The 25,792-nt window shown below is 41.2% G+C and overlaps 1 protein-coding gene across 1 annotated transcript; it reads right to left on the reverse strand.

Moving 5' to 3' along the window:
* LOC133443497 (lysyl oxidase homolog 4-like) lies at positions 1-24,491 on the reverse strand. Its single transcript, XM_061720688.1, has 15 exons — positions 24,430-24,491; positions 23,332-23,600; positions 22,564-23,228; positions 21,689-21,900; positions 12,023-12,061; positions 11,688-11,895; positions 10,233-10,413; positions 8,600-8,754; positions 8,337-8,504; positions 7,577-7,739; positions 6,956-7,199; positions 5,792-5,907; positions 5,371-5,507; positions 1,161-1,272; positions 1-1,044 (listed from the first exon to the last, which is right to left on the reverse strand). Exons 1-15 carry the CDS (start codon positions 24,447-24,449, stop codon positions 974-976), a joined length of 2,760 nt encoding a protein of 919 aa, XP_061576672.1. The 5' UTR covers positions 24,450-24,491; the 3' UTR covers positions 1-973.
* Between the last annotated feature and the right edge of the window lie 1,301 nt (positions 24,492-25,792).

The raw sequence follows: 25,792 nt of genomic DNA on the forward strand, positions 1-25,792 counted from the left end.
TTTAAGTTTTGTCTCTTTATTTATTACATTACAAAAGTCTGGATTCAAATAAACATTTCTCCAATGACCAAACAGTTTGTCAATCTGACTTTTATTTTAGTCACTACTATTACCAAGTACTGTTACGCGTGATGCTAACTTACAACCGATTTCATCTGCTGTAACTGGTATTTCATAGGGTAAAGACAAACAAAAAGAAAGTAATTAAAATAAAATTAACAATACAAACAAGTTCCAACTTAAAGGCACATTAAAATTCTGCATAAATTAGAGACCTGAAGAACAGTATTCCAGAGAGGTAATATAAAACTGTACATGACAATACATTTGCAATACATTACAATATTTATTCAAAAAAAGGCAAAATAGCACCATGAAATTAAAAAACAAAAGAAAAGAAACATCTAATTCAAGGCTAAAAAAACACACACAGTTGTGATAGTAAATACTGGACTTTGCAACTTGGACAGTCAGTGAAAGCACAGGAAGTTTTCTCCAACTTCTGCACATTATTCATTTCCTGTGCAGATATCGTATGGACAGTCTGGTGATACATAATAAAAATCCTTCTCTTATGCCTTCATGTCATTACTTTCAACTGTGGTTAAACTTTAGACAGAGTCATTATGAATTTGTTTAAAAAAAAAAAATCAAAGCAACATTTCAAAACTCTTAAAGTAATCTATATGTTTTATCATAAATCATGGTGACTTTGATGAGTCTTTGCATATTTCTGTTTCTCATTTTTTTTGTTCATTTTTTAACTCCTAAAGGCAACAAGAACTGCAGATGGCAACGAGTTAATCAGTCACATGATCCAAATATTCTATGTTTGGATCAAGTCCCATTACTCCCTCCTAAGCCTGACCTCTTTACGTACTGACATTGTCATTCACCCTCCTTCCCATGACACTTGGAGGTGTGGTGAGGAGTTTTACATTTGACCCACTCTTACATCTATGTGTTGCGTAATTCACAGGAAGTTGCTGGATATCTCACGTTGGTGGTCAAAGAGGTCCTCTGCCTCAGCGCTGTAAGCATCACCTGATAAGAGGAGATGAAAAGAAAAGGTGGAGAACATCAGAAGCAAGCAAGTGAGTTATGGTAAGTTGTTGAAGAAGAGGATTTTTCATGCCCTTAAATAAAACCTGTTACCATACCTGCATGACAGCCAAAGAGGTAAACCCGAGCTCCGTCATACTTGCAGCGGCAGCGAATCACATTGTTCTGGAAATCGGACTCAGCCATGTCCAGGGAAGGGTTGACCTCCACCTATACAGGATGAGACAATATGTAATTAACTTTAATTCAGTGAACTGTATCTGTATAGTAATGAAGAGGGTTAAATACACTCCAGTTAAGGACAATCCAGTTCATTTCAACTATGTTCCCTACATTACAGTCTTTTATGATAGTCCCTAATAAGGTTGACACTTTTCTTTTGGAGGATATGAACGCACTCTGAGATGCTGATTAAAGATACAATTACTTTAAAGATTAAAGCAGTCTTAGCAGAGCTGACCAGACATCCTGCCACTCCCTCAGTCTCCTCCAGGGTACATTAGGTCAGCGTCCTGTAGGAATGGGCGATATTTTACCGTTCACGATAAACCGTCAAAAAATTCCTCACGATAAGAATTTGTCATGTCGCGGTAAAAACGATAAATTCCTGTTGATGATGTTTTTGTGTAAAGCTGGAAGGAAGGAAGGAAGGAAGGAAGGAAGGAAGGAAGGAAGGAAGGAAGGAAGGAAGGAAGGAAGGAAGGAAGGAAGGAAGGAAGGAAGGAAGGAAGGAAGGAAGGGAGGGAGGGAGGAAGGAAGGAAGGAAGGAAGGAAGGAAGGAAGGAAGGAAGGAAGGAAGGAAGGAAGGAAGGAAGGAAGGAAGGAAGGAAGGAAGGAAGGAAGGAAAGAAGGAAGGAAGGGAGAAAAGAGGAAGGGAAGAAGGAAGGAAAGAGCAGGAGGAAAGGAGGAAGGAAGGGGAAAAAAGAAGAAAGGAAGGAAGGGAGAAAACAAGGAAAGAAGGAAGGAAGGGAGAAAAGAGGAAGGGAAGTGGGAAGGAGAGAGCAGGAGGAAAGAAGGAAGGAAGGGGAAAAAAGAAGGAAGGAAGGAAGGAAGGAAGGAAGGAAGGAAGGAAGGAAGGAAGGAAGGAAGGAAGGAAGGAAGGAAGGAAGGAAGGAAGGAAGGAAGGAAGGGAGAAAAGAGGAAGGGAAGTGGGAAGGAGAGAGCAGGAGGAAAGAAGGAAGGAAGGGGAAAAAAGAAGGAAGGAAGGAAGGAAGGAAGGAAGGAAGGAAGGAAGGAAGGAAGGAAGGAAGGAAGGAAGGAAGGAAGGAAGGAAGGAAGGAAGGAAGGAAGGAAGGAAGGAAGGAAGGAAGGAAAGAAAGAAAGAAAGAAAGATAAATTCCAGTTGATGACAAACATGGCGGATCTGAGAGCGAGATAGATTCATAGTTAAAAAGGTGGAGTTGAATTGGTATTTTTTTTATCGTTATTTTTATCGTTATCAGGATAAATGCCAGAAATAATCGTGATACATTTTTTAGTCCATACCGCCCATCCCTAGCGTCCTGGTCTACACTGGCGTCTCATTCTCAGTGTCATGCCAAACCAGCACACTTAAAAGGTGTTCAGGGGACGACCCCCCCGAACTGTTGTCTTTGGCTGTTAAACAACAGCGACTCTTGACAAAGCTCCACCCAAAAAGCTGATCTTCTCACCCATAGAAGCATTGAAGCGTTGAAAGCCAATGCAGGTCACCAAGGGCCACTGTCCTGCAGGTTTTAGGTATGGCCGTAGTCCAGCACACCTAATTCTGAACCGGACATTAACCTTGAAGTCAAGCTACTGGTGAACCATAGAAATGGATCAGGGACACATCAAGAACACGCAGGACAGCGGCCCTGAACGACCTGTATTGGAAAGCACTGCTCTAAAGTAAGTTCAATTCAGCCGTTTGCATTTACTAAACGTTTTTTTCAGTTATTATCCCGAGTGTTTAAAGATTGGTTATAGAAGACTGTCCAGTAAAACAAGAACTTTGCGTTTTGGGTGAACTCTCTTTTCACCGTGACACATGTCCGTATCCATTCTCCTCCTGTTCACAAACAAAATCTTTGAGAATTATCCTTTTTTTGGCACTAACTGCCTTTATTCAAAGTAGGTGGGCAGGAAACATGTATAGCGAGAGGGGGGAAGACCCGCAGCAACGAGCAACATGCCAAAATTTGAACCTGCCCTGGCTGCACGAGTGTAATGGCCTCTGTAAATGGCGCCCACTCAACCCACTGAGCTATCCAGGGCCAACTGATGACTTTTTAACTTGGACTGGTGCTAAGTCACATCCCAGCTGTTTCATACGGGCTCTACTGGGAGGTCACAGCTTTATGAGCATTATCCACATTGTGGGCTTTGCTGTCCTGCACAGTATTTTCAAATATTCAAGTCTCTCAGCCTTTTGGAAGTCAAAATCTACTGAAATGGTTGATGTGTTTCCTAAATTAATGGCTGGATAGTTTGAAAAACGTCCTTATTGTTATCTAATGTTTTTATGCTTTTGTACAAAGTCAGAGTTACGACTGAAGCCTAGAGACAAGGGTGTAAATGCATCCGTGGGATGTTGTTCTTGCCGGCAGCTGTGACTTCCTGCAGGCTCCCCTGGTTGCCTGGCAAAGTTACTTTCAGTCTAGACTAAAAAGTGAGTGTCTTTTAATGAAATGAGGGAACAAGTGAGAGAGTAAGAGGTTTCTTCAGACGCTTATGAAACAAAAGTTTTTCCACACAACCTGACGGAGAAACCCCTTTCTATATGACCCAAAGTTGTATAAACTTCAGGGACCCATGACATCACTTTCCACTGTTATCTCTGTAAGGGGGAGGGGGGGTAAGAGATGCAGATGACAGTTTTGGGTTTGCAGCCTATCATTAGACTGTAACCGTGGTCGGTTGCCATGGTTTGTTGTTTTCCACCCTGTCTGTATGCCTGCCATATATATAAGAAAAGCCCACAAATGAATTTTCCTGACGCACACATCAAACAGATAACCTGACCACATATTCAATAAAGCGGCCCAGTTTCATTTTTTTACATACTGTCTAAATTGTGCGGATCCAATTATATTTACAGCCAAAGATTCAAGAATAAAAATATTCATAACTGTGATTCTTTTTCATGACATTTCAAGCCCAATTTAGAATAGCGTGGCAAGCGATTTCAGCATGTACGTTATAGTCCTGGAGTAAAACATTATTAACTTGGTGGCAGTGGATGCCTTCTTGAAAACTCTTGTAATAATGTGAAACAAAGGGCCCACAGCTCCTTTTTACAGAACAATGAAAGGCTGTCACTGTCATGTAAAAGACTGAGGTTATGTGGCTGATTTTTAGATGCGGGCGCAATCAGAAGCAGTTCGGCTGAGGTGGACGTGACTCATCGGCTTAAATGTATGGTCCTAAAAATGGCTGCAACCCTGCAATGCCTAGTTAAGACAAAGATACACCCAGCTGCATGAAAGATGAACAGGAATCCACGCCCTACCTCAGCCTCTCACTTCTTACAAGAACTTATGAGAAGTTCATCCACAATCACAACCACAAAGTGCTGCTGGGTCACGATGCCATGGCAACGCTGCAGCTCTTCTTTATGGCATGTATGTCACACGTCTGCAGACTCGTACAGTTTACACGTGCCACTCCTGCTTGTGCTGTCGTTTACATGCGGTCCACGTATGCACAAACGAGTCTGTTAACGTTTTGATTCCACACAAACACTTGTAACATAATAGGAAACGGTAAACAGCCACTGAGCTGTCTGAAATAAATAGAACAAATGATAGAGAGGAAGGGCAGATGAGTCGGTCACCGCAGCAGATTGGATGTCTCCGACCAGACGGGAAATGTGGACGAGAAGTTGTAAAAATGTAAAGTGCTGACAGGGCTTTTTCCACCATCCAATAGGTCTCCTCTCTCTGAAGAGGTGGACTAATAGCAGGTCTACTTTCTATATAAATCCAGACTAAATTCACTTTCCTTAAGTATGCACACACCCTTAAAACTACATACATGCTGTACACCTGAATGTCTACAAACACAGCCAACAGTCATTTAGCTAAAATTACAGTATTTTATCGCTACTTTTATCTCATGTGTGCCTTCAAATGGTGAAACAGGAACTTCTCAGCTTGCTGGTCTTTTCTTTTAGATGTGCTTGATCCAAAAAGTTTCTGCTGAGAACACTGTGTAATCTGTCAGCCGACAGATTACACAAAGATTACTTTGCTGATTTTTAGCTTTTTAGTTGCTTTTCATTTTTGCCGCAGATGACAGAGTAGTCATTTGCACTCTGTGAAAGAGTCAAGCTATATGTAAAAGACTGACCTGAAATATGTATTCGCCAGGTCGCACGTCAGTGATGTCGATCCACTGGCAGTCAATGTCATGGCGGTAGGTGTCCCAGCAGCCAACGGAAATGCCCTGCTGCCCCATGTTGTAGCAAGCATAGCGCTTGCTAATACCTACGGGAAAAAAAAGATTGGAAATGTAGAAGCTGACATGCAAAGCCAAGTGTGGGAGGTGAATATTTTATTTGACGTCAGTTGCTGTGGATGTCGAAAAATACAAATTTTAACAACTGGGGATTTTTTTGAATAGTAACAATCTGGAGAATTTTAGGTGAATTTACAGCCTGCAGGTAACACTGAGTGCCTTAAAATATGCTTTTCACTTTTAGATGTTCTTGAATCTCTATTTTATCACTATTCTTCTCTTGAATAATAGATTAGATTAGATAATGTCTTACCGTCGGGGCAGTAGGTGTCCTCCAGACAGAAGCTGGCTTTGTGACCTTCAGCCACTTTGGTCCCGTTGAAGGTGAGCAGGTCATAGTGGGTGAAGACTTCAATGCTGTGGTAATGTCTGCAGATAATGCACGAAGAAAGCATGATTTACAAGAAGCTCAAAACATAGACTGAGAAAGATCTTTTTTCAGATTTTTTTATTTAAAAAAAATGTTTTCAATCTTTAAAAAAAAAAGTTTTTAATCTTAAAAAAAAAAATCTTTTTAATCTTCAAAAGCATCACTATCTTGGGAAATAGCCTGTGATTATTTGAAATACAGTTGCTGTAAATCATGCCCTGGCTCTCGGAGGGCGTCAGACGAACAGACAATAATGGGAAAAGCTCTGGAGAACAGACGTATATCAGTTTTTTGTTGCTTGCTTCTGTCATGCTTTTCATGACAAAGCCGTTCCCAGAACAAACACTACCAAAACTGAACGTCAAACCATGCGTTTGCTGGTCGAGAAGGTAGTGATTGGATTGTGGCCGTGATTCTTGTTCTGGGACGCAGAACCGCAGCTGCTGACGTATGAAACCGGACCACTCTGACTGTGACAACTGGTTAAGTAAGAGGACACTCACTGTAAACTAAATCTGAAATAGTGCATATAGTGTTAAAAAATACTTTTATATGTGTTTGACAGTTTATAGTTGATTGCTATCATTACTTAAAGGGAATATGGTATGACTTATACAGTAGACGCTTCCTGATAAAATGGACTATTCGAAATTTGAATTCTGTCAAAACATATTTTTTCTTCCACTCACTCATGAGAAACAGAGGTGTAGATGTGTTTGTGCTTTAGAATGTAAACACTGAGGATTAATAGGGAATCAAATCACTTTTCTCTGGTTTACTGCCTTATTCCGGGAGTTGTGCTGTGTGGACATGGCTACTGACAGAATTAAGAAAGAGGAACAAAATTTGAGCTTTGTGGTAGGAAGTAGTCGGAGAAAGGTTTGGCTTAGTTTAGAGAGACGGACCTCTGTAGACAGCAATCTGTTTTAGATGTCACTAAATTCAACAAACTGTTAAATGTAAATGTAATGTAAATGTAAAATAATAATTAAAAAAAAAACTTTGCAAAGATACGCAGAGGCTTCAGGAACCTCATCCCAGCTTTACCTGTGACACTGGTGCCATGTCCAGCTTTCTCTGGAGGCACGGGGTCGGAAGTCAGCACGACCAACGTTCATGATGCGGGAGGAGAAGCGCAGCAGGCGGCGGTGTCCGTAGGGCCAGTTCATTCTGGCAGCAGAGGAAGACAGGCAGTTCTCCTCGTTGGCACAAGTCAGCAGGTGGAGAGGCCGATCCTCCAGGTAGGCTGTCTCTTGGACAAGCTGGGCATCCACCACAAGGTCAGGAGCAGCTGGAGGAGGCAGAACATTTAAATTATAGTCCTAAAATCTTGCAATGAACTTCTTAAAAATGGATTGATGAAGAAAATGTTGTATCTTTATTTTTTTGTCATCCATATATTGCTCCCTTGTTTTTATTGGGTCATCAAGTGTTACGCTAACAGCAGCTGAGCTTGTGCTGCTAGCTTCTTTTCTGGAGTTTGGCATAAATGTACGCTTCAATTCAAGTATGGGCTGATCAAAATGTAATTTTCCATTCTTATATTGGTTAAAAGCCAAGTTTGGAAAAAAATTGACTTGAATTAAGGCAAACAAGTCCCAAACTCCAGCACATAAACCTTTTAACAATCACTGCATAACAACAGCATCCTGCTTGGGTTGCACTCACTGTCTACACACGTGACTCCTGCAGCTCGGCCATCTCCACCTCTGGGACAGTAGACTTGGGCATTTCTGCGACACTGCTGGATAGACATCTCAGTACCGACGCAATGAGTTCCACTCAAGACCACCTCACTGGCGTCAGGAGATCCAGGCCAGTACCAGGTCTCCTACACAGAGACACAGGGACACAGGACACATCGGTACACGATATCGATGGAGAACATTCTTATTTTGAAAACAAGAATAATAACAGAGAGATGTGGAAAAAGAGGTGACCCAGCAGCTTCTGCAGCAAATACTGAAAGAGATTTTTTATAGCTACTATCAGTATACATTATCGCATTTTCCATAGTAATTCGCAATTTTAAAGCTGCTTGTTAAATGTTCCCAGCAGACCCTCTCATAACACACTCAAGCGGCCTTTTCCATGTTCCATTCTATTTTCAGTTTGTTTGCTCTGTGAATTTCCCCCGATCTCTCCTCGCCTCACTTTCCCTCTTTTATTTTCGGCGCACTGGAAGTGGACGTTTGAAAAGCCTGTAATTACCTCAGGCCTCTGTAATAACACAGCACATATACAAACAGCAAGATGGAGAGAGAGAGAGAGAGAGAGAGAGAGAGGGGGAGAAAGAGAGAGAGGGAGAGAGAGAAAGAGAGAGGGGAAAGAAATACAAGATCATGCAGAGCAAAAGTTCAGAGGCAAAAACAAAGGACTCATTGGAAAACTTTGGAAAAAATACACCCTGTTGGATCCTCTGTTTTACCTGATGAGCTCTTGAGGCGAATCCCAAGCCGAGCTGTTTACAGACCACCATGGCCTCGTTGATACCCCAGTTTTCACTGCAGATGGAGCCCCAGCGTTTTACCCCGCCAACATCTATCAGCACCTCCACGCGGCCCTCTCCGCGGTCTCTGCCTCCCGCCAGGCGTACCTGAAAGTGCAAGGAAAAACAAGCGTTATCTTTGCCACAGAAAAAACCCCTTCCGTGATGTGGATATAAAAGCCGGTGCTGTGTGCGTTTCTCACCGTGGTTTGCATGTCATTTTTGGGGACACTGCAACGGACGGCAACATCTTGGGTGTGTTTGCATGTGTAAAGTGGCACTGGTCTGTGGGGACAGTCTGTAATCGACCTCTCCCTGCCTGTGCACTGGACGCTGTTCATGTGGATGGGGCCAGTGCCTGCAGATGAAGGGTAGAGAGCAACACTTAACTGATCGCCAGTTAAAAGCCACTTTCTGTGAGAGAGTGATACTCTCACACGAGTGAACATAAGAGATTTTAAAACCCGGTGGCTCTGTGGCCACAGATGTCCACAGAGATGGACTCAATTCTCAGATGTGAACCTTTGCTGTGGCTCTGAAGCCGAGCTGAGCCGGAGAGCTTTCTATTTAATGGACTAAAATAGATTTCAAATAACAAAAATGAAAAGAAATCTCTCAACACATCTATGTTCGTGTAGGTATATGAGGCCTTGGCTGAAACCCATACAAAACCCTATAATTTGAATGTAAAAAAGCTAATGATGTCAGCAAACCGTACTTCAAGCTGTCTGTAGACTGCTGAGTTTTACAGTACTGTATATAAGTTCACACAACTCATAAACTGGCCCGGCAGTTTCACAGCCAGAATCATGTTCTTTATTCAGGCTATATCACCTAGTTTAATAGAGCCTTAAAAGTAAAATTCAGATGCTTTCCCTGAATTACCTAATTAAATAGAGAAAGGAAAATGCAACCAAAATTAAAGGACATAGTGTGTGCTCATTTGGGCAGAAAGATAATGGGAGGAAATTAACATGATTACAGAGTTACTGCTGAGGTATGGCAAGAAACACGGACAAAAAAGCGAATGTGAGAAAGTGGGAACTGTGCTGTTTTCCTGGGGAAAATAGTTAACTGTATCATCACCAGCACAGTTGCTGTATTTTCTCGCCCACAACAAAAGCACTGCCATAACAATTACATCTGAATGTTTGTTCCTACTCAGCCCTGATTGCCTGACATCCTGGTTTCAAAGCCATGCAAACTTTTCCCATTCAACAAGTTTACTTTGACAACAACTCACGCCATTGTTTTGGTCGCTGGACCCTCCTAGCTCAGTTTACACTTGTATAATTGGTCATGGGTAGAGTTCCTCAACAATCAGCTTCGGCGATAGAAACAGAAGTTGGGCTGTAATCATTTGCTTTCAGTTTATTTGTCTGCCTCATGTGCATGCAGTTGGAGCGCTGCCTTCTGCAACAGCCGTTTAGACTGAGAGGTGTTTAGTCTATAAAAAGTCAAACCAATCATAAGCTGGTTGCATGTGAACTCAGGCAATGAACCAAAATCTGTACTATTTAGCACATAACTAGTTATCGAATAAGTGACCTTTAGTCTTTTTCAGAATCAGAATACTGTCACTGTTGTGTTGCACTGTTTACAATTGCAAAATAAAGAACATACTGTTTGTGATTTTACCCATGAGGTTATCTGTGTATTTAGCCCAGCAGGAGATATAAAGACCCAGTTATAGTTTTGTTTAACCAAGTGTCTCCCACAATGACCTCCCAAGACATGAAAGGTAAATGAATCGCTGTAACACGAAAAGGCTTCAAAGTGCAAAGTTTGACTGTGGACACACTACGTGTGTGGTTGTGTTTATGTGTCCTTTCTTACCCTGTCCCAGCTGGGCCCTGGTGAGAGCCTCTGTGGCCGACCCGAAACCCAGCTCCCTGCAGACCACGTGGGCTGCACTGATGTCCCACAGGTGGTCACATATGGTGCCCCATTTGCCTTCCTTCAGCACTTCGACGCGCCCCTCTCCGAGACGGGAGCCGGCCTTCAGACGCACCACGGCCTGGAGGGGAGGAGTATGGGAACAGAAAAGCTAGTTCTTTTGGGGGATTTGGAGTTTTTCTCACGATGTTAAAACTTAGATGTCTCAAAGTACTTGAGAAACCAGAGGGTTGCAATTTTTGTAAGAAGACATGAAATGATAATGAAATGGGAACTTTAGAGGCACTGCCTCCATATCAGCCACATATTTAACCCTATAATGCTGGATGTATCGTGTTTTATATATGAATTCCCGAGACTTCTGCACCACCCCATAACTGGAAAAAAACAAAACAATATATGTATATATATATATATATATATATATATATATATATATATATATATATATATATATATATAAATAAATAAAATTAGCACAATGATACAAAAAATCTAAAATATTTTTTTTTAAATTTCATTATAGAATAAACTTTGTGTGTATTATTTGAGTATTTCTTCAGGCATGAGGTTAAACATCAAATATCAATGATCAGAGATAATCCTTTATGAGCAGCCTGAAGGAGATGCTGGTAACAGATCCAGATCATGGCTGGTTCAAGTTAGGAATATCTGAAGAACTGGTTGGTTTTTCATATATACGCAGAGTCACATCACTACATTATTACATTTTTGTTCATGATGTTTTGAACCTGTCTTTAGTGTACCCTTCATTTCTGTAGAGGACTATGACTCACAAAGGACACGGATTTACTTTGTTTTCCTTCATAACCAATGGCTCAATGTTGCCAGTGTGCATTTATAAAGATTGCTGTAGGTTATAGTTAGTGTTTCTAAACTCTCTTTGCTACGCAGACTGGTATGAAAGAATATTGGTGTTTGTTAATTCCTATTCGGTAGTTTATTTTGACACGACTTATTACTGGTGCTCACGCTGTTTTGGTTGGCATATAAAGTACCGGTCACAAATGATGTGACCTGTACTTGCGTTAAGCCCTACAGAGTTTTGGAGCCAGAGTTGCACCAGGTTTACAGATTTGCTTCTTTTGTGACTTTGTCTAAGTTAAGTCCTGGCTCTAAACTGCCTCTGGAATGGCTTTACATCAAAAGGCTCAAAACTATTAGAATAATTTAAAATCTTTACAAAAGTACCCACAACTTTGATACATAACTGATTTCTTTCTTCTCTAAATGTAAAGTACAGCATAAGAAATTAATGTGCTTAACAGATGTTATAGTTCAGATGTTTAAAAAAGATGGATGAGCAGTTATGGTGGGATTAACAATCTTTTAGATATCATATTTTTCTAAACATTTCCATTATCGGACACTGACCGGAACAGCAGGTGGTGGAGGAGCTCTCCCAGAGTGTCTAAACTGGTTTCCGGGAACGCAGCGGACCACTGCGTGCATCCCCCCGTTGCATGGCCCGCTGGTCCTGGGGAGTGACAGCTGGGTCTGACACTGGGACAAGGATCCCTCGGCACCCTGGCACTGCACTTTCTCCACCCAGTAGCCCTTCTTGCTGACCTGTGTCCTCAGCCTGTGAAGGGAACAATGTGCAAGAGCAAGTTGAGTGACATGGAAGCTGTTTGTGATTTGACACAATACTCACTACATGAAGATAAAATTATTATTTAGAAGCAAAAAAAGGCAGTAAATGATTTTACCCAGATGAAGGATCAGCTAGCTTGGAGTCCCACATTTTCCTGAAGAACAGAGAGAATCACACTTTGGAGTTACAAATGTGGAGCTTTACATTGTCTTCACTAAACAGCCAGCTATCCCACGGCTTCCTACAGCATACCCAGTCCCCAGTTTCCCCTTCAATTACCATCCTATCACTTCATTTTCTTTACTGGCGTCACCATTTTTCGGGTCGCAGGGAACTTGTGCCTATCAACGCTGTCGTCAACCCTGGACCAGCTTGCATGGCCATCAGAATTTCCGACATTTTTGTTTATAAATGACGCAGAAGATCCTGAAAAACAATCCCTGCATTTGATGAACTTTGACCCTCATGTTGGAGACAAGGAGTGAAAAAGGGAAAGGATGCTTTACAACACTGGCCCACAAAACCGATTTTTCCTCGATTGCTTTTTTCCATCTAATCCCATATTTTAGATCTTCCAGTTAGTGGATATTTTTGTTTGAGTGTTTGTCTATATGTCTACAGTGAATGTTTGGTTTGAGACGGCCATGTGAAATAACCTTTAAGTATGAATAGGCCACTATACATTAATCCCTTCAAGGGGCCTTGTTGAGGTGCGCCAACTCCAACAGGGTTTTCAAAACCGTCTACTTTCATTGCTTTTACCTTAAACCAGAGTCACATCCGAACCGGAAATAGAGTGTATACACAAAATGAGGCCCCGTGAGTCTGAACACACATTCATGCACGAATGCAGCAGAGCCGACCACTTGCATCAGCCAGCGTGACCACAGGCAGGTGCAGAGTGACTGACGCCCTTTATGAATGAGCCTGAGTAAAGTGAGTCACAGGACCAAGAATAGAAAAGGGTTGACTTTATTGTACAACCAAATTCATGATGCAATCAAATATTTGCAATCTTAAAATAAGGAACTGTTTTCGCACCAGGAGAAGCCTGTTTTAGTTTCCCAGGATGTCACTGGTTATTTTGAAAGTGTCTCAGAGACTTTGAATGGGTTATGATGATAAACAGTAACAGAATCCTCTGTCAATTTAAAGCTACAGTAAATACTTGTTATCAACACAGCAAAACCTTCATCTTATTATTTTGATTTTCTTCTGGACTATGGTTTTCTTAAGTTTAATGAGTAATCTCTAGGAAAATTCCACGTCAGTGCTATGTTTTTGCAAATGAAGTACGTTCATACTCCACGTTTTGATGCACGGTGAATGTAGATGTTCTTCAATTAAACAGATATTTAGTCACAAAATAATAACTGTGAAGCAAAGGTTATATATACCGAGATATTTCCTGCTCGCCCTGTCGGCTGCCTGGTCTCTGCTTTTGCCGACCATTTAAAATGAAAAAACTCTTTTCTATAAATACTGCAGCATATCTGTTCAGGCATGTGTCTTATAATCTAGAAAACAGGCTCTACGTGTGAGGAGTTCAGGTGAATTAATTAGTGGTTTTTAGTCTGGGAGTCTGACTTTGACATAGCGTGAGTAGGCAAGTTCAATGAGAGTTCAATCTCTTTTTATCCCTTACTTGTTGTCACCTACTCAGAAGTTGTTTAATCAAACAGATGAAGAAAAAAAATGAATAGGGAGAGAAAAGATGCAGCAACCCTCAAAACCCTGCATTCGTGAGAAAGCATCGGTGTGAGGATGAGGGAGCAGCTTAGATCTAAGATGAGACATATTTGAGGTTTCTTAACCAACATGAGACGAGATGGTGCGTGTTCTTTTAAGGACATTTTGCTGCGGTAATGCATTGTTCTTTTTTTTCCTGTCATCTCTTACCATTTTTGTCTACTTTTAAAAGAATAATAACATATTGACAGTTTTCAGGAATTTACATTCATCTTTTATAATTTGTTTTATTTCCACGCTTTTGTCCTGGAAGATTTTTGCTCTATGGTGCATTTAAGGTTGGCTGTCTCCCCGTGTGTGTATAAGTCCATCTGTGTGTGTTTACAGCATTTTAAAGTGTTACATAACCCGGCGGTAAATCAAAATGAGGGAGACAGACTTTGTGGGGGTGTTAGTTCATGGTTTGGAGGCGGGGGAGGAGGGGTGAGCGTGCTGCCCATATAATTGCCTGTGCTGCTTGGCGATGTCTGCTTTGTGGTCCAGCAGTAGCATGTTGGTTCACACACACCAGACTTGCAAATATGCACGTACATATCTGCTTTCCCTGCCTCGTCTCCGTAAAAATAAAGCTCTTTAAAGTCAGTGCCGTTACCATGTGTTATGATTGCATGCTGGGAAACCCAGAATGAGTGATGTAAGACTGATGGCTCCAACTTTTACAAGAATTTCCCAATTTCACAGCAGGACAAATGGCCATTTTTTGGGATATACTTTCTTCATTTGTGCTTCTGAGAGCTAAAAGAACGTGTGCTATTGTCTCCATGTCAGGTTAAAGATTAAAACTTATTTAAGGCTCTCTCTACCTTATTAAGTGATTCAAAGTAAAGTAAGTTTCTGCAACAAGGAGAGAAGTGGCGAAGATCACAGGATAATAGCTCAAATGTACTAACCATGAGAAAAGCACCTCATTTTATAGGATCTTGAGCTTGACGTGAGGATTTTTTTAGTGCAGCTTTAACGGCACAATACCAAAAGCCACAGTGGAAAGAGGAGCTGACTGTCAGGAAAGCAGAGATAACCTGTTATTATAGGTTACTGGATGGATGCAAAACTGCTTGACTGGAACAATCGACTCACTCTGAAGAAAGCAGGTTACCATACTGACTCTGAAAATACCCGTTTTTCCACCAATCCCTGTCCCAAGGCACAATGAAAACTTAAGGGGGTCATAATGATGTACTTTCCATGAAATGCGGGTTTTTTAGTTGAAAGGCCACAAAAGCATCAAACGTGGCCTTTAAAAGACGTGCGATAGGAGGGGAGAAGCTGGGACCAGTGGGTGAAACTAAACTGGGGGAACTCACTCACTGTCAGCCTCAAAGAGAAGCTGACAGTGATGAAACAATGGCGCTCGAAAATGGCTTTAGCACTTGCCTTTGAATGCAAAGCAAAGTGGGGGAGTCTTTAAATGTCTGTAAAAATGTGCAGAGGAACTTAACAGGCAGAAACAAAAGCAGTCCCTTAGAAAAAACAAAAAAAAAAAAAAAAAAGAAAAAAAGCATACTGGCAGCGAGAGAAGCGCTGACTCAGCAGAGGGTGTGCAACAGGTTCAGGCTGAAAGAATATTCTAGATGTGGGGATTTGTCAGACCATAATCACAGCTGGTGATGTGGATTTATCCCCCAAAACAGACCAGGCAAGCAGGAAGCAGAGTGGGATGCACTGACAGTCGCAGGGCTGTTTCTAAAACTGCCATAAAACATTTTGGTTGGATTTGTTCATATTCTTGGGCTACATCCATGTTATGTTTTTGTTATGAAACATAAAACTTTTGGAAGCACTTGGAAACCCCGACATACAGTAGTTTCACAGACTTGCTTTATTATATTTAAGAACTTTTCTGATTTATTGTACTTGGTATCTGCTATTATTTAGTCAAAGTCTGCATTTAATATTAGTGCAACTGTTTCCATTCACACGATGAACACTGCAACGATTTGCTGTAAAGGTTTTTTTCCAGAGGAGTTTGTGGATGTTTTCACTTGTGTACACGCGCCAGTTGAGCACGGTTTGCTTTCGGATATGCGTTTGCAGTGGTCCAAAACAGAAAGACATCTTTTCCGTTACAGAGGTGAACCGCCAGTCTGGAGAGTTTTATTTTAAAAACGTACCAATCTGGGTTTAACCTTGTTTATAAACCTTGGTTTTTTTGTGTTTTTTAAAAGCTATAGATATTTTAAAACGTTGATTAAAATTAAAATGGCAAAGAAATGGAAATGTGCGAGCAGTTTCTGTTACTGCAGTGGCTACTACCCAGTAAAACAGAATGTTTTTGTTGTTTGTTTTTGCTGAATCCAGAAGAATTTCTGCCAGTATATGAAGCACGTTTGTGGTGAGGCGGGACAAAAAAATTATAATCATCAAACTCCTCTGAGAGGACATCTGCAAAGGATTCAACATACAGTTCTGTGCAAATGTTTAGGCACCCTTTTCCTCTTGTTTTAAAAGATCTATAACTATAAAGGTATTCTCCAATCTCTTTAAGACACAAACAAGAAAGCTGAGCTTAAACCTAAATCCAATGCAACATCATTGCAGAGATCTGAATGGGACAGTTTCCTTAAAAAGGGCTCAATCTGTGCTTGTTTCTGCAAGAAATCACTTTAAATACTGACTTTTCTTAACATGCATGTGCACGTACTGAATCAGTACGTGCACATGCAGCGATTCAACCTGGTTGGAGATCATTTGCACACATCGTACTGACTTTTAAACTGCATGTGAACACCTTAAGTCAGTCTAGTCAATCTGATCAGACCGGATTCGTCAACCTACTTGCAGCACCTAGATAAACCAGTCCCAAGCCAGTCGCAACCGCCTTGTTAATGCCATGTGAACGGGGACATGGATATTACAGTCTGCGCATGCTCGAGATTTTCCCCCGGGTGGGGTTTTCCCCCGGGGGAGGGGATTCACACGGAAGTGAAAGGAGACGACGCAACGCTGCTCAGTAGCACGTCGTAGTAGCAGCAGTGTCGTCAAAATATTTCATATTCTGACATTTCATATATAAATACTGTATTTTCGCGACCATACGGGCGCCGTGTGGAGAGGCCTCAGTCTTGTGTCATTTCTGTATTTGAAACACACACGGCGCACCGACCGAAAAGGCACACACACAAGAACACACACACGCACACACAAGCGTGCGTATTTAAAAATACAGCGGGAGCAAAACTTTGTTTGATTGTAGGCTACTTTATTTCAGTTTTTACATTAATCAAACCCATTAAGTCTTATCCTCTGTTTCTGCATTAAAGAGCTCCGCTAAATCAGCTGTGCCAGTCCGGATTCCTCGCTGTCAGAGTCCCGTTCCGTGCCGCGCGGCGCCTCGGAAATGCACGCTTTTGCAAAAGCTCGCAAAATAATCCCAGCAGACACGTTAGCCCATGTTAGCATCTACAATCCATCTGCAAACTGTGGCATAATTTGCCCGACGCCACTCCTGGAGAAACTCTTCTCCCCCAGTCATCCGTCGCTCCCACGCCGCTGCAGCCTTAAGTCTGATTTATGGTTCTGCGTTAACCAACGCAGAGATTACACCGTAGGTAATGCGGCGACGCGCACCTATGGTGCGCTGCGCCGCGTACGTTACGGCGTAAGATCTGCGTCGATTTAACGCGGAACCATAAATCAGGCTTCACTTTTCCAGCCGGCATGAAGCCGGCTGGAAAAGTCTCTTTAGGCAGTCTTTTCTTTTAAAAGTCACCATAGTTTCTGTCCATCAGCGTGGCAACCAAGCACAACAGTGAACGATGACTTCTACTCTGGTCCAGTTAACGTGTTCAAGTTATTGATACAAAATAAACAGGATTTAATGCATTTACAGTCAGAGCGATGCAGTGCGGTTTTTAATTATATTTTACTCTGGGGTGTCTTGAGATTTTATTCACTTTTGAAAGGTGTCATGACTGAAAAAAGGTTGAGAAAGGCTGTTTTAGACAGATTATTAATAGGGAAGCAGTTAGAATGAACTTTTTCCTTTCCTTGTTGTTAAGCGGAGGTCAACCGGAAGTGGCTCTTTGTTGAAATGGTTACCATGGTTACCTTGGGTACAGCGCCACCTAGCGTCACGGAGTCAGCCATGCTCTGGTTACAGCGGCTTATTCAATCTGATTCAGTCTGATCTCAGAACAGCATGTGTGATCAGATAAGTTGATCCAATCTTCTGCATGTCATTATCTGATCAGATCTGCAACCAGCTTGAATCGCTGCATGTGTACGTACTGAGTGTGTGGTTTTATTTTGTTTACATATCACCTAAAAGTCATAGTTTTTTTTACGAGATTATGGCAGTTATTACAAATTATCCCATTATCAGCCTTGAATTTTACCACTATATTTTCTGTGTATCTTAACAAAGATACTGAATAATAAATATATATGGTAATTAAACTTTCATTAAAAAAAAGACTGAGTTACCTAAGAGATTTTGCACAGTGAACTACTGTACACAAAGTGCAAAATACAGGGGGGGGAGGGGGGGGGGGGGGGTTGTCCTACACCCCTGTATTTATCTGTACGCCTGATAAACTCTGCTAGAATGGAGCCTAAATGCCAAATAATATGAGTTACAAATAAAGTGTTTCCAGCTTACTGCAAACACTATGGATTGAGGTAAAGCTCATCTGATGTAAACTAAACAAAAAAAAAAAAAAAAAGTTTAACTTGCAGAAGTTGTTAATATGTTTCACAAAATAATAATAATAATAATAATAATAATAATAATAATAATAATAATAATAATAATAATAATAATAATAATAATAATAATATTATTATTATTATTATTATTATTATTATTATTATTATTATTATTATTATTATTATTATTATTATTATTATTATTATTATTTATCCTATAAAACAACTGAAAAACTAAGACGACCTTCTGTCCCAGCCAGTCATGAGTTAACGGAACTGTACTTTGAAACGTCCTTAAAAAATACTGGTTGAGGCTAGTGAAACACAATTTTTTGCATTAAGACAGACACTGTAGTAACACACTTCATAAAATATTAATTTTCTTGATTGCTGGTGGCGACTCCCATCCTCTTAGCAAAACCCACAACCAGACATCCTTCAGAAATACATTACTTTGAAAGTCATTTTAGGAAGGAAAAAATGTCACCAGTTTGAATATGTAGTCTGTCTGCTGTTTCCTGTGACACACGCTTCATTTCGTTGTTGTGTTTGGCTCAACCTATGTGCTTTAAAAGTCCTTTCTGTCTTCATCAGCTCACTGCACCAGTTGGAAATTAGAAATGAATGGTGACACCCTTGACTAAATGAATATCTCTGTTTATTCCATTCAGATGGGAATAAGTGGTTGAGACGGCACTGCTACATGCACTTCTTTTATTCATCTATGTTCTTCCCAAAAAGATGCACCAATACATCTAACAGCTGTTCAATGATTTCAGTCTAACCCTAACCCTTCCCTGTTGAACTGCACTGCTTGTATGACCAGTCAGAATACAGAATAAACCTGATTGTAGTACTAATAGTAACAACAATATTATTATTAAACAGGGCAATAAATCCCTCCACTTCCCAACCCATCTCATCCGTTTACTGTTGGACAGACACATTCAGTCTGCTGGCCGGCGTCTTGGCAGACAAGTTGGGATGTTTCGCCAGACGACTCCGAGGTGTTTTTCAAGGCTTTTGTTAGCTTTAGATTTGGTTTGCGAATTGGAGAAAATAAATAGTGCCATCATTTTTTTTGTTAAGGACCCCTATATTTGACTCGATGCTAAATGTTTCCAAATGTTTCCAACATCCAGCATATGAAGAATGAGATTGTATCCTGCTGCTAAGCAGCGCAGAGACGGGCACAAGGGGTAATTATTGGTGACATGTAGAAGGCTAGTGGTCAGGACAGTCATCCTGTTAGCCAAGCCCTAAAAAGACCTCTGTGGGCAGACAGATGGACAAACAGAGGGCAGTGTTTGCATGTGCACGAGTCTGTGTGTGTTTTCATGCATATTTGTGTGAGGACATGAATTTTGGACACAAGCAGGGTTGTATTAGCGTACATGTCTGAGTGAGGTGTTTGATTTTTGTTGGTGTGTTTGTAAAGGCTTTGAAGGTTTGTGTACGTCCCTCTGGGGGTGTTTATGTCTAAGATTAAATGGGAACTTAAAAATGTGCATGAACACTTTTTTAATATCTCCTCTCCTTGCTTGTGGTGGCACATGAGCAGGAACTCAGCTGGCCATCCTCAGGGCTTTATTTTATTAGTCTGTTCAAAACTTTTGTATGTTATTTCAGACATGTTTCTGCTGTTTTGCTGAATTGATTGTGCACTTTAATTTCAAGAGTAATATATAAATGTTTAAATATGAACATGGGCATTTCCGTGTAAATTTACTGTTGTTCGCGCTCTTGCTTGGTCACTCTCTTGTTTTGTCTTCTTTCATTACTTTCTTGATTCTCCTAGCTTCCTCTGCCATGATAGCTCCATTAGCAACCTTCTACCTTGCTCATAAGTAGGGTTGCCACCCGTCCCGTAAAATACGGAATTGTCCTTTATTTGAGAAAAAAATGTTGCGTCCCGTATTGAACTAATACGGGACACGATTTGTACCGTATTTTCCTTAACTTTTACACCATATTCTAGTTGAATTATTGAAATAAATGAACCTTTACACCATATTCTAGTTGAATTATTGAAATAAGTTCACTTTTACACCATATTCTAGTTGAATTATTTAAATAAATTAACCTTTACACCATATTCTAGTTGAATTATTGAAATAAGTTCACCTTTACACCATATTCTAGTTGAATTATTGAAATAAATTAACTTTTACACCATATTCTAGTTGAATTATTGAAATAAATTAACTTTTACACCATATTCTAGTTGAATTATTGAAATAAATTAACTTTTACACCATATTCTTCACCTGTAGGCTATATTACATCTGGGCTGATGTGGACATGGGAGGATATTTCCGCTGCTATATGGTTGGCTGTCTGTACAGTCATGCAAGTTCAATGCTATTAAAGCACTTTAAACTTTAAATCAAAGCATTTTGTTTTTTCATATAAAATAAACACATTTTTATTCAGTTTAGAAGTTTTGGGGCTTTTTTTTGGCTCCTGTGCTGCTGAAATCAGGGCGTCCCTTATTTCTATTTCTGAAAGGTGGCAACCCTACTCATAAGTGACAATAGTGTTGTAAATACGCAGCAGCTGTTGCAGCAGAGGTTTGGATGGTTTTTCTCGATGGTAGGGGAGATCGCCAGAGCGAGATGACTCTCCTGAAAAGTAATTAAATATTCCTCCAAATGAAAGTGAAACAAAAAAAATAACAAAACAAAGCAAAAAAAACCCCTCAGTGCTGCTGTAATATGAAAATATAGATTATGCTAGATTTAAAATATAAACAGAATGAAATGTGAATAGTTTTCAGAGTTTTTAAAAGGAAACTATGGCATCAGAGACACTGGAGGAGGAGGAGAAAGCTTTTTTTTTCTAGCTCAGGTGTTTTAATTATGCATATTTGTATTGCTTACTCTGAATCGTCATTTAGTTCTGCAGTACATGGCTGATGTCATTTGCCTGAATGATAATAAAAGTGATCTGATCTGATCAGATCTGATCTGCTCAGCTTTGGCCCAGTACTACACTACTTCATCGAATGCTGGTAAATGTGATGATTGTTAAAAAATCGACTGCAGACAAGACACATAATATGACGATGATGATAATTTTGCGGTATGGATATAACAGTAATAACATGCTTTCCAGGACTATTTTAAAGCTCTGTGCTTGGGCATGTGGGGCAGAGAGACCTGGCAGATTTGGTCAATGCCACCGAGGATATTCCACGCCAAGTGTGGTTATAACTAATGACAGCTGTTTTTGTTAACCTCCACCAAAGTGGGGCTGGAACAGGGAGTCTAGGCAAGAGGGAATATTTTTGTTACGTACTTAACTTTTATAAATACACTCACAATTTACAAAAACCCTTTTTTTGTCTTATTTCTTTTTAACTGTGTCACGTACACTCCCACATACTGACCTGTAGGCATTTAGGTCAAACGGTTCTGCTGCAGGGAATCCTAGCATGCCACACACGACACGGCTGCTGCTCAGATCCCATCCATGGTCACACACATGACGCCACCTCCCAGCATGCTTCACTTCCAGCACTCCCTCTGTCACCAGTCCCCCACGGTGGCCAGACAGCACGGGTCGTAGACGTACCTCTTCTAACTGAATCCTCTGGGATCCCTGTCAACAAAATATATACATATTTTGTCAGATAATCCAGAATGCTAGGGCTTCAAATTATGTTTTGTTTTAGAATTTGTATTTTCTATGTGCATTAGCAGCTGGTTTACATGGATTTTCTGAAAGCTTTGGCCTCGGGCCTCGGGCCTCGGCGTGACGTTTTTCTGACGAGCGCTGCAGGATTAACTTGGGTTAATAAACAGAATTCCAGCTCAGCTCACGCAACATCGCAAATAACTTCAGAAAGCACACAATTGGCACAAGAATGACAGAAAAAAAAAACAAGCTTTAATCATCACGCTCTGTAATCATCACAGTTCGTGCTGTAGGCAGCAGGAAGGAAACTGTATGCAAACACAGAGTTGGTTAAATGCATTAAGATGATTACAATATAGTGAGAATTGTGATGTCTGCAGTCTGAAAAGACGAAAGGAAAACAAAAGTGTTTTCAGGGGTCAATGCCCTCTGGTCTGAAGATGTTTCTTGAGTTAAATGCTGGGCCCTACAGGCGCATAAGCACCAGAACCAGAGAAGCTCTGGTTTTATATACGTCTCTAATTATACATGCCCATGGCCTGTGGCTCCCAAAATGACATTTCTCTACGAGTCTCTACAAAACCAGATGGGGTGTAACATAGTTGTGTGTGTCTATGTGTGCATTACCTGTGTGTATTGTGCATCAGTCTCCAGTCCCGAAACTGGATAAACTGGGTCTGGTTCCACATGGTTCCCACTGAGCTGCTGATGCCTGCCGTTGCTCCTCTCAGACTGGAGCTGTCCGGGAGGCTGAGGCTGCCTGGTCTCCCGCCCCTGTGCTCCGGGTCTGGTATCCTGATACCTGCTTCTCGCTGTCTCCTGCCTCTGCCTGTAGGATGCCCCATTTGCGAGACGGGAAGGCAGCTGGTGTCCTTGCGGCAAGCCTGTGTTGGCCCGTTGGTTCTCCCTGGTATGGCCTCGCTGACGTCGCAAGATCTGGATCTCGTGTCCATTCTCCTGTGGGGAGATGCCGTTACGACGGGAGGAGGTCGGGTTGCGGTGAAGGGCGATCTCATGGCCTCTTCCAGCCTGGGCTGAGGCTGCGGCTGGAGCCGGAGGGGAAGCAGACTGTGCTGGTGTGCCTCTTTGCCTTTGGGGGGTTTGCTGTTGCCTTGAGGATGAAGGTGCTTCCTCTAAGGTGGCGGGGGGGAAGCCGGGACTCCTTTCCGGGCTGCAGATGACCCCTAGATCCTCCGCATGGGTGCAGTCACTGACTCCCCAACCGTTGGAGCGACACTGTGAAACAGAGTGCTCTGTGCCCTTGCAGCGCACATTGTCTAGCCAGATCAGACCTAGGACAAGGAAAGCCATTGAGTTTGGTTTTTTTTTTTAAAGTAAAAATGAAGAGAAATAAAAAAATCAACGATCAGTTCAGGTGCTTTTGGGTGGACATACCTTGACCCCTGCCAAACTTGGCACTGTGCGCCCAGGTGAAGCCGCGCTGAAAGCCCAGCTCCCGGCACAATACATTGGCAAGGTTAAGATCCACTTCATCATCACACACCGTTCCCCATGTTCCATTATAGTAAACCTCCACACGTCCCTCGTTTGCATTGCGTCGACCTACACCTGCAAGACGTACAAGCACCTCCTGTGCAAACAGCTCAGGGGGGTTGAGGAGAATCAGGATGAGGAGCAAACACAGAGAGCTGAGCGACAGCATCCTGGAGGGGAGAAAAACCCAAATGAAGAGTGAAGGACTGCTGGTGGAAATCTGGCATAAAAAAAAGAAACAGATGAGCTGCCAAAGCTTGAGACCCCAAATAAAAACATGTTACCACAAAAATGCCAAAAATTACACACAGCTGGTGGACTTAACAATGCTCAATCCTGCAAACATACAATTAGAAATGTCTCCTCAAATACTAATGGGACACCCCACAGTGTAATGACAGATTGATGGGTGTCTCCGTCCTTTTATCAGTCATTAACAGGACAGTTGGAGTCTGAGACAGACGGGGAGTATTAATGGAAGCTAAAAGTAGCCTCCATCCAGCCGACGGAAATTCTGGCTTTCCACAAACCCTCAAGCTTAGCTGGTTGTGCTTAACCGACAGACACAAAAGCAAATAAACACTGTCATTAAAATGTTCTCACACATAAATAAAGTAGCAGTCCTGTGACAGATGCTTTGGTTAATGAGCATTGGTTAATTAAACCATAGGCTACCTCTGCAACCTTTAAGAGGAAGAAATGTAAGATAAGAAACTATCCGAGAAAGAGAAGGGTTTGGAGGATCAGAGAAAACACTAAAACAGGTCAATTTAGAAGATAGTATTATTCTACTTTATTTATCTGTAATACAAATATGTGCAAATAAAGCTGATTGACTTATGAGGTGAGAACTGAAAAAGATGATTCCAGGGATGAACTCTTGAATTTTTTTCAAATAATAAAAAAAACAAAAAAAAAACAAACAGACTTAAGAAAAACTTAAAAACCATGCAGCAAATGATGAAGCAAAGAGAAGAAAATAGCTGAAGTACAACTCACCTATCTGCTGTTCTCACCATGGAGTCACAGGGAGAAAGAAAGGAGACAGAACTGTGAGTTTGGTATCGCTGCCTCTCTATTCTCCTCTTTTCCCTCCCTCTTTCTATTTCAGTCACTCCCTCAAATCTCTTTCTTCATCAATCCCTCCCATTTTTATTCATTTAAGGCTTTTTTTTTTGCTCCCCTTTTTGCCTTTGGACCCAATTCTGCTTTCCGTCGTAGACTTTGCCCTTCAAAGAAAATTTGAGAAATGCAAATTGACCACAGAAATTCATAAAAACACAAAATAATCCAAAGATAAAAAGATAAAAATGATCAACTTTACTCCTTTAAATACCCTCATGTTTGTGATAAATAAATAAATCACCCCTGTGAAAACGTGTCAGTATATGCAAATCTTCTGCGGCAGTAAGTGGGACTTTTACACCAACCACCTGCTGGCAGGTCACATTGTGGTATTCATGGAACACGTGAGTTAAGAAGCCGTGATTTTGTCAGGATGACCCCACCTTTTCTTTCCATATTTGCACTCTTGTATACACTTTATTTGCGTATACAAGTCTAACCCAGCCTCTGATCTCTTAGGGCTTGTGAGCTCTTATTTAACTCAATGATTAAATTGTCTTTAATTACAGTATATGCTCACAAACATACAGATGCATGCACGTACACAGCCCTGGCACCGCAGTATGCCCATAGTTAGTGGTGTCATAATATAAGTACTATGTACTTTGTAGAAAAACTACTCGTCTGAGCTGTGCATCTTTTCACATGAAGCTTGGTTTCGTAACACGCTCAGTCGTGGCACCTCCTAGCATGCAAGTTCTGTCTATGAATAGAAACAAACGGCTGCTCAATGAGTACTTGAGGAGATCCTCCCAAGATGAAGCTTCAGGGCTTTAACATTCAATGAACTAACTTTCAGACTGAAATAAATAATATCATAAGGAGAAACCTTATTTGCATAATTTGCAAGGAAGCTTGAGTGTCAAGCAAGAGGGCAAGAAACAATAAGAGGTAAAAGAAACTTATTCAGGTACCAATACTGCATTTTCAGTGTAAAAGGCAAAGGCACGCACCTAAGCTGAACCCTTGTGATCTCTGAACACTTGATGTCTTTGGGCTCAGAAGCATTTGAGGTGGATGAAACATTTGGAGTGGTCAGAGGAATCAGAACACCTGATCTTTGTTGGTATAAATGAACACTGTGGGATCCAGACTGAAGACAAACAAGGACTTTCCAGGATCCAGACTATTATCAGCAACAAATCGAAAGGCTGTGCTGTTGCACATTCGAGGACATGTTTGTGGGAGGAATGGAACAAAATAACAAATGCAATGCTTCATTGCTTGGTATACCCAA

This window comes from Cololabis saira, chromosome 1 (assembly GCF_033807715.1).
Source record: "Cololabis saira isolate AMF1-May2022 chromosome 1, fColSai1.1, whole genome shotgun sequence".
Classification (NCBI taxonomy): Eukaryota; Metazoa; Chordata; class Actinopteri; order Beloniformes; family Belonidae; genus Cololabis; species Cololabis saira.

What these genes read in the sequence shown, in the direction of transcription:
- LOC133443497 (XM_061720688.1), bottom strand. Translation starts at nt 24,449, where the DNA reads ATGGTGAGAACAGCAGATAG. An exon ending in CAAGTTTGGCAGGGGTCAAG is followed by an intron (nt 23,229 to 23,331) that starts GTATGTCCACCC and finishes TCCTTGTCCTAG; the next exon opens with GTCTGATCTGGCTAGACAAT. An exon ending in CTGGCGAATACATATTTCAG is followed by an intron (nt 1,273 to 5,370) that starts GTCAGTCTTTTA and finishes CATCCTGTATAG; the next exon opens with GTGGAGGTCAACCCTTCCCT.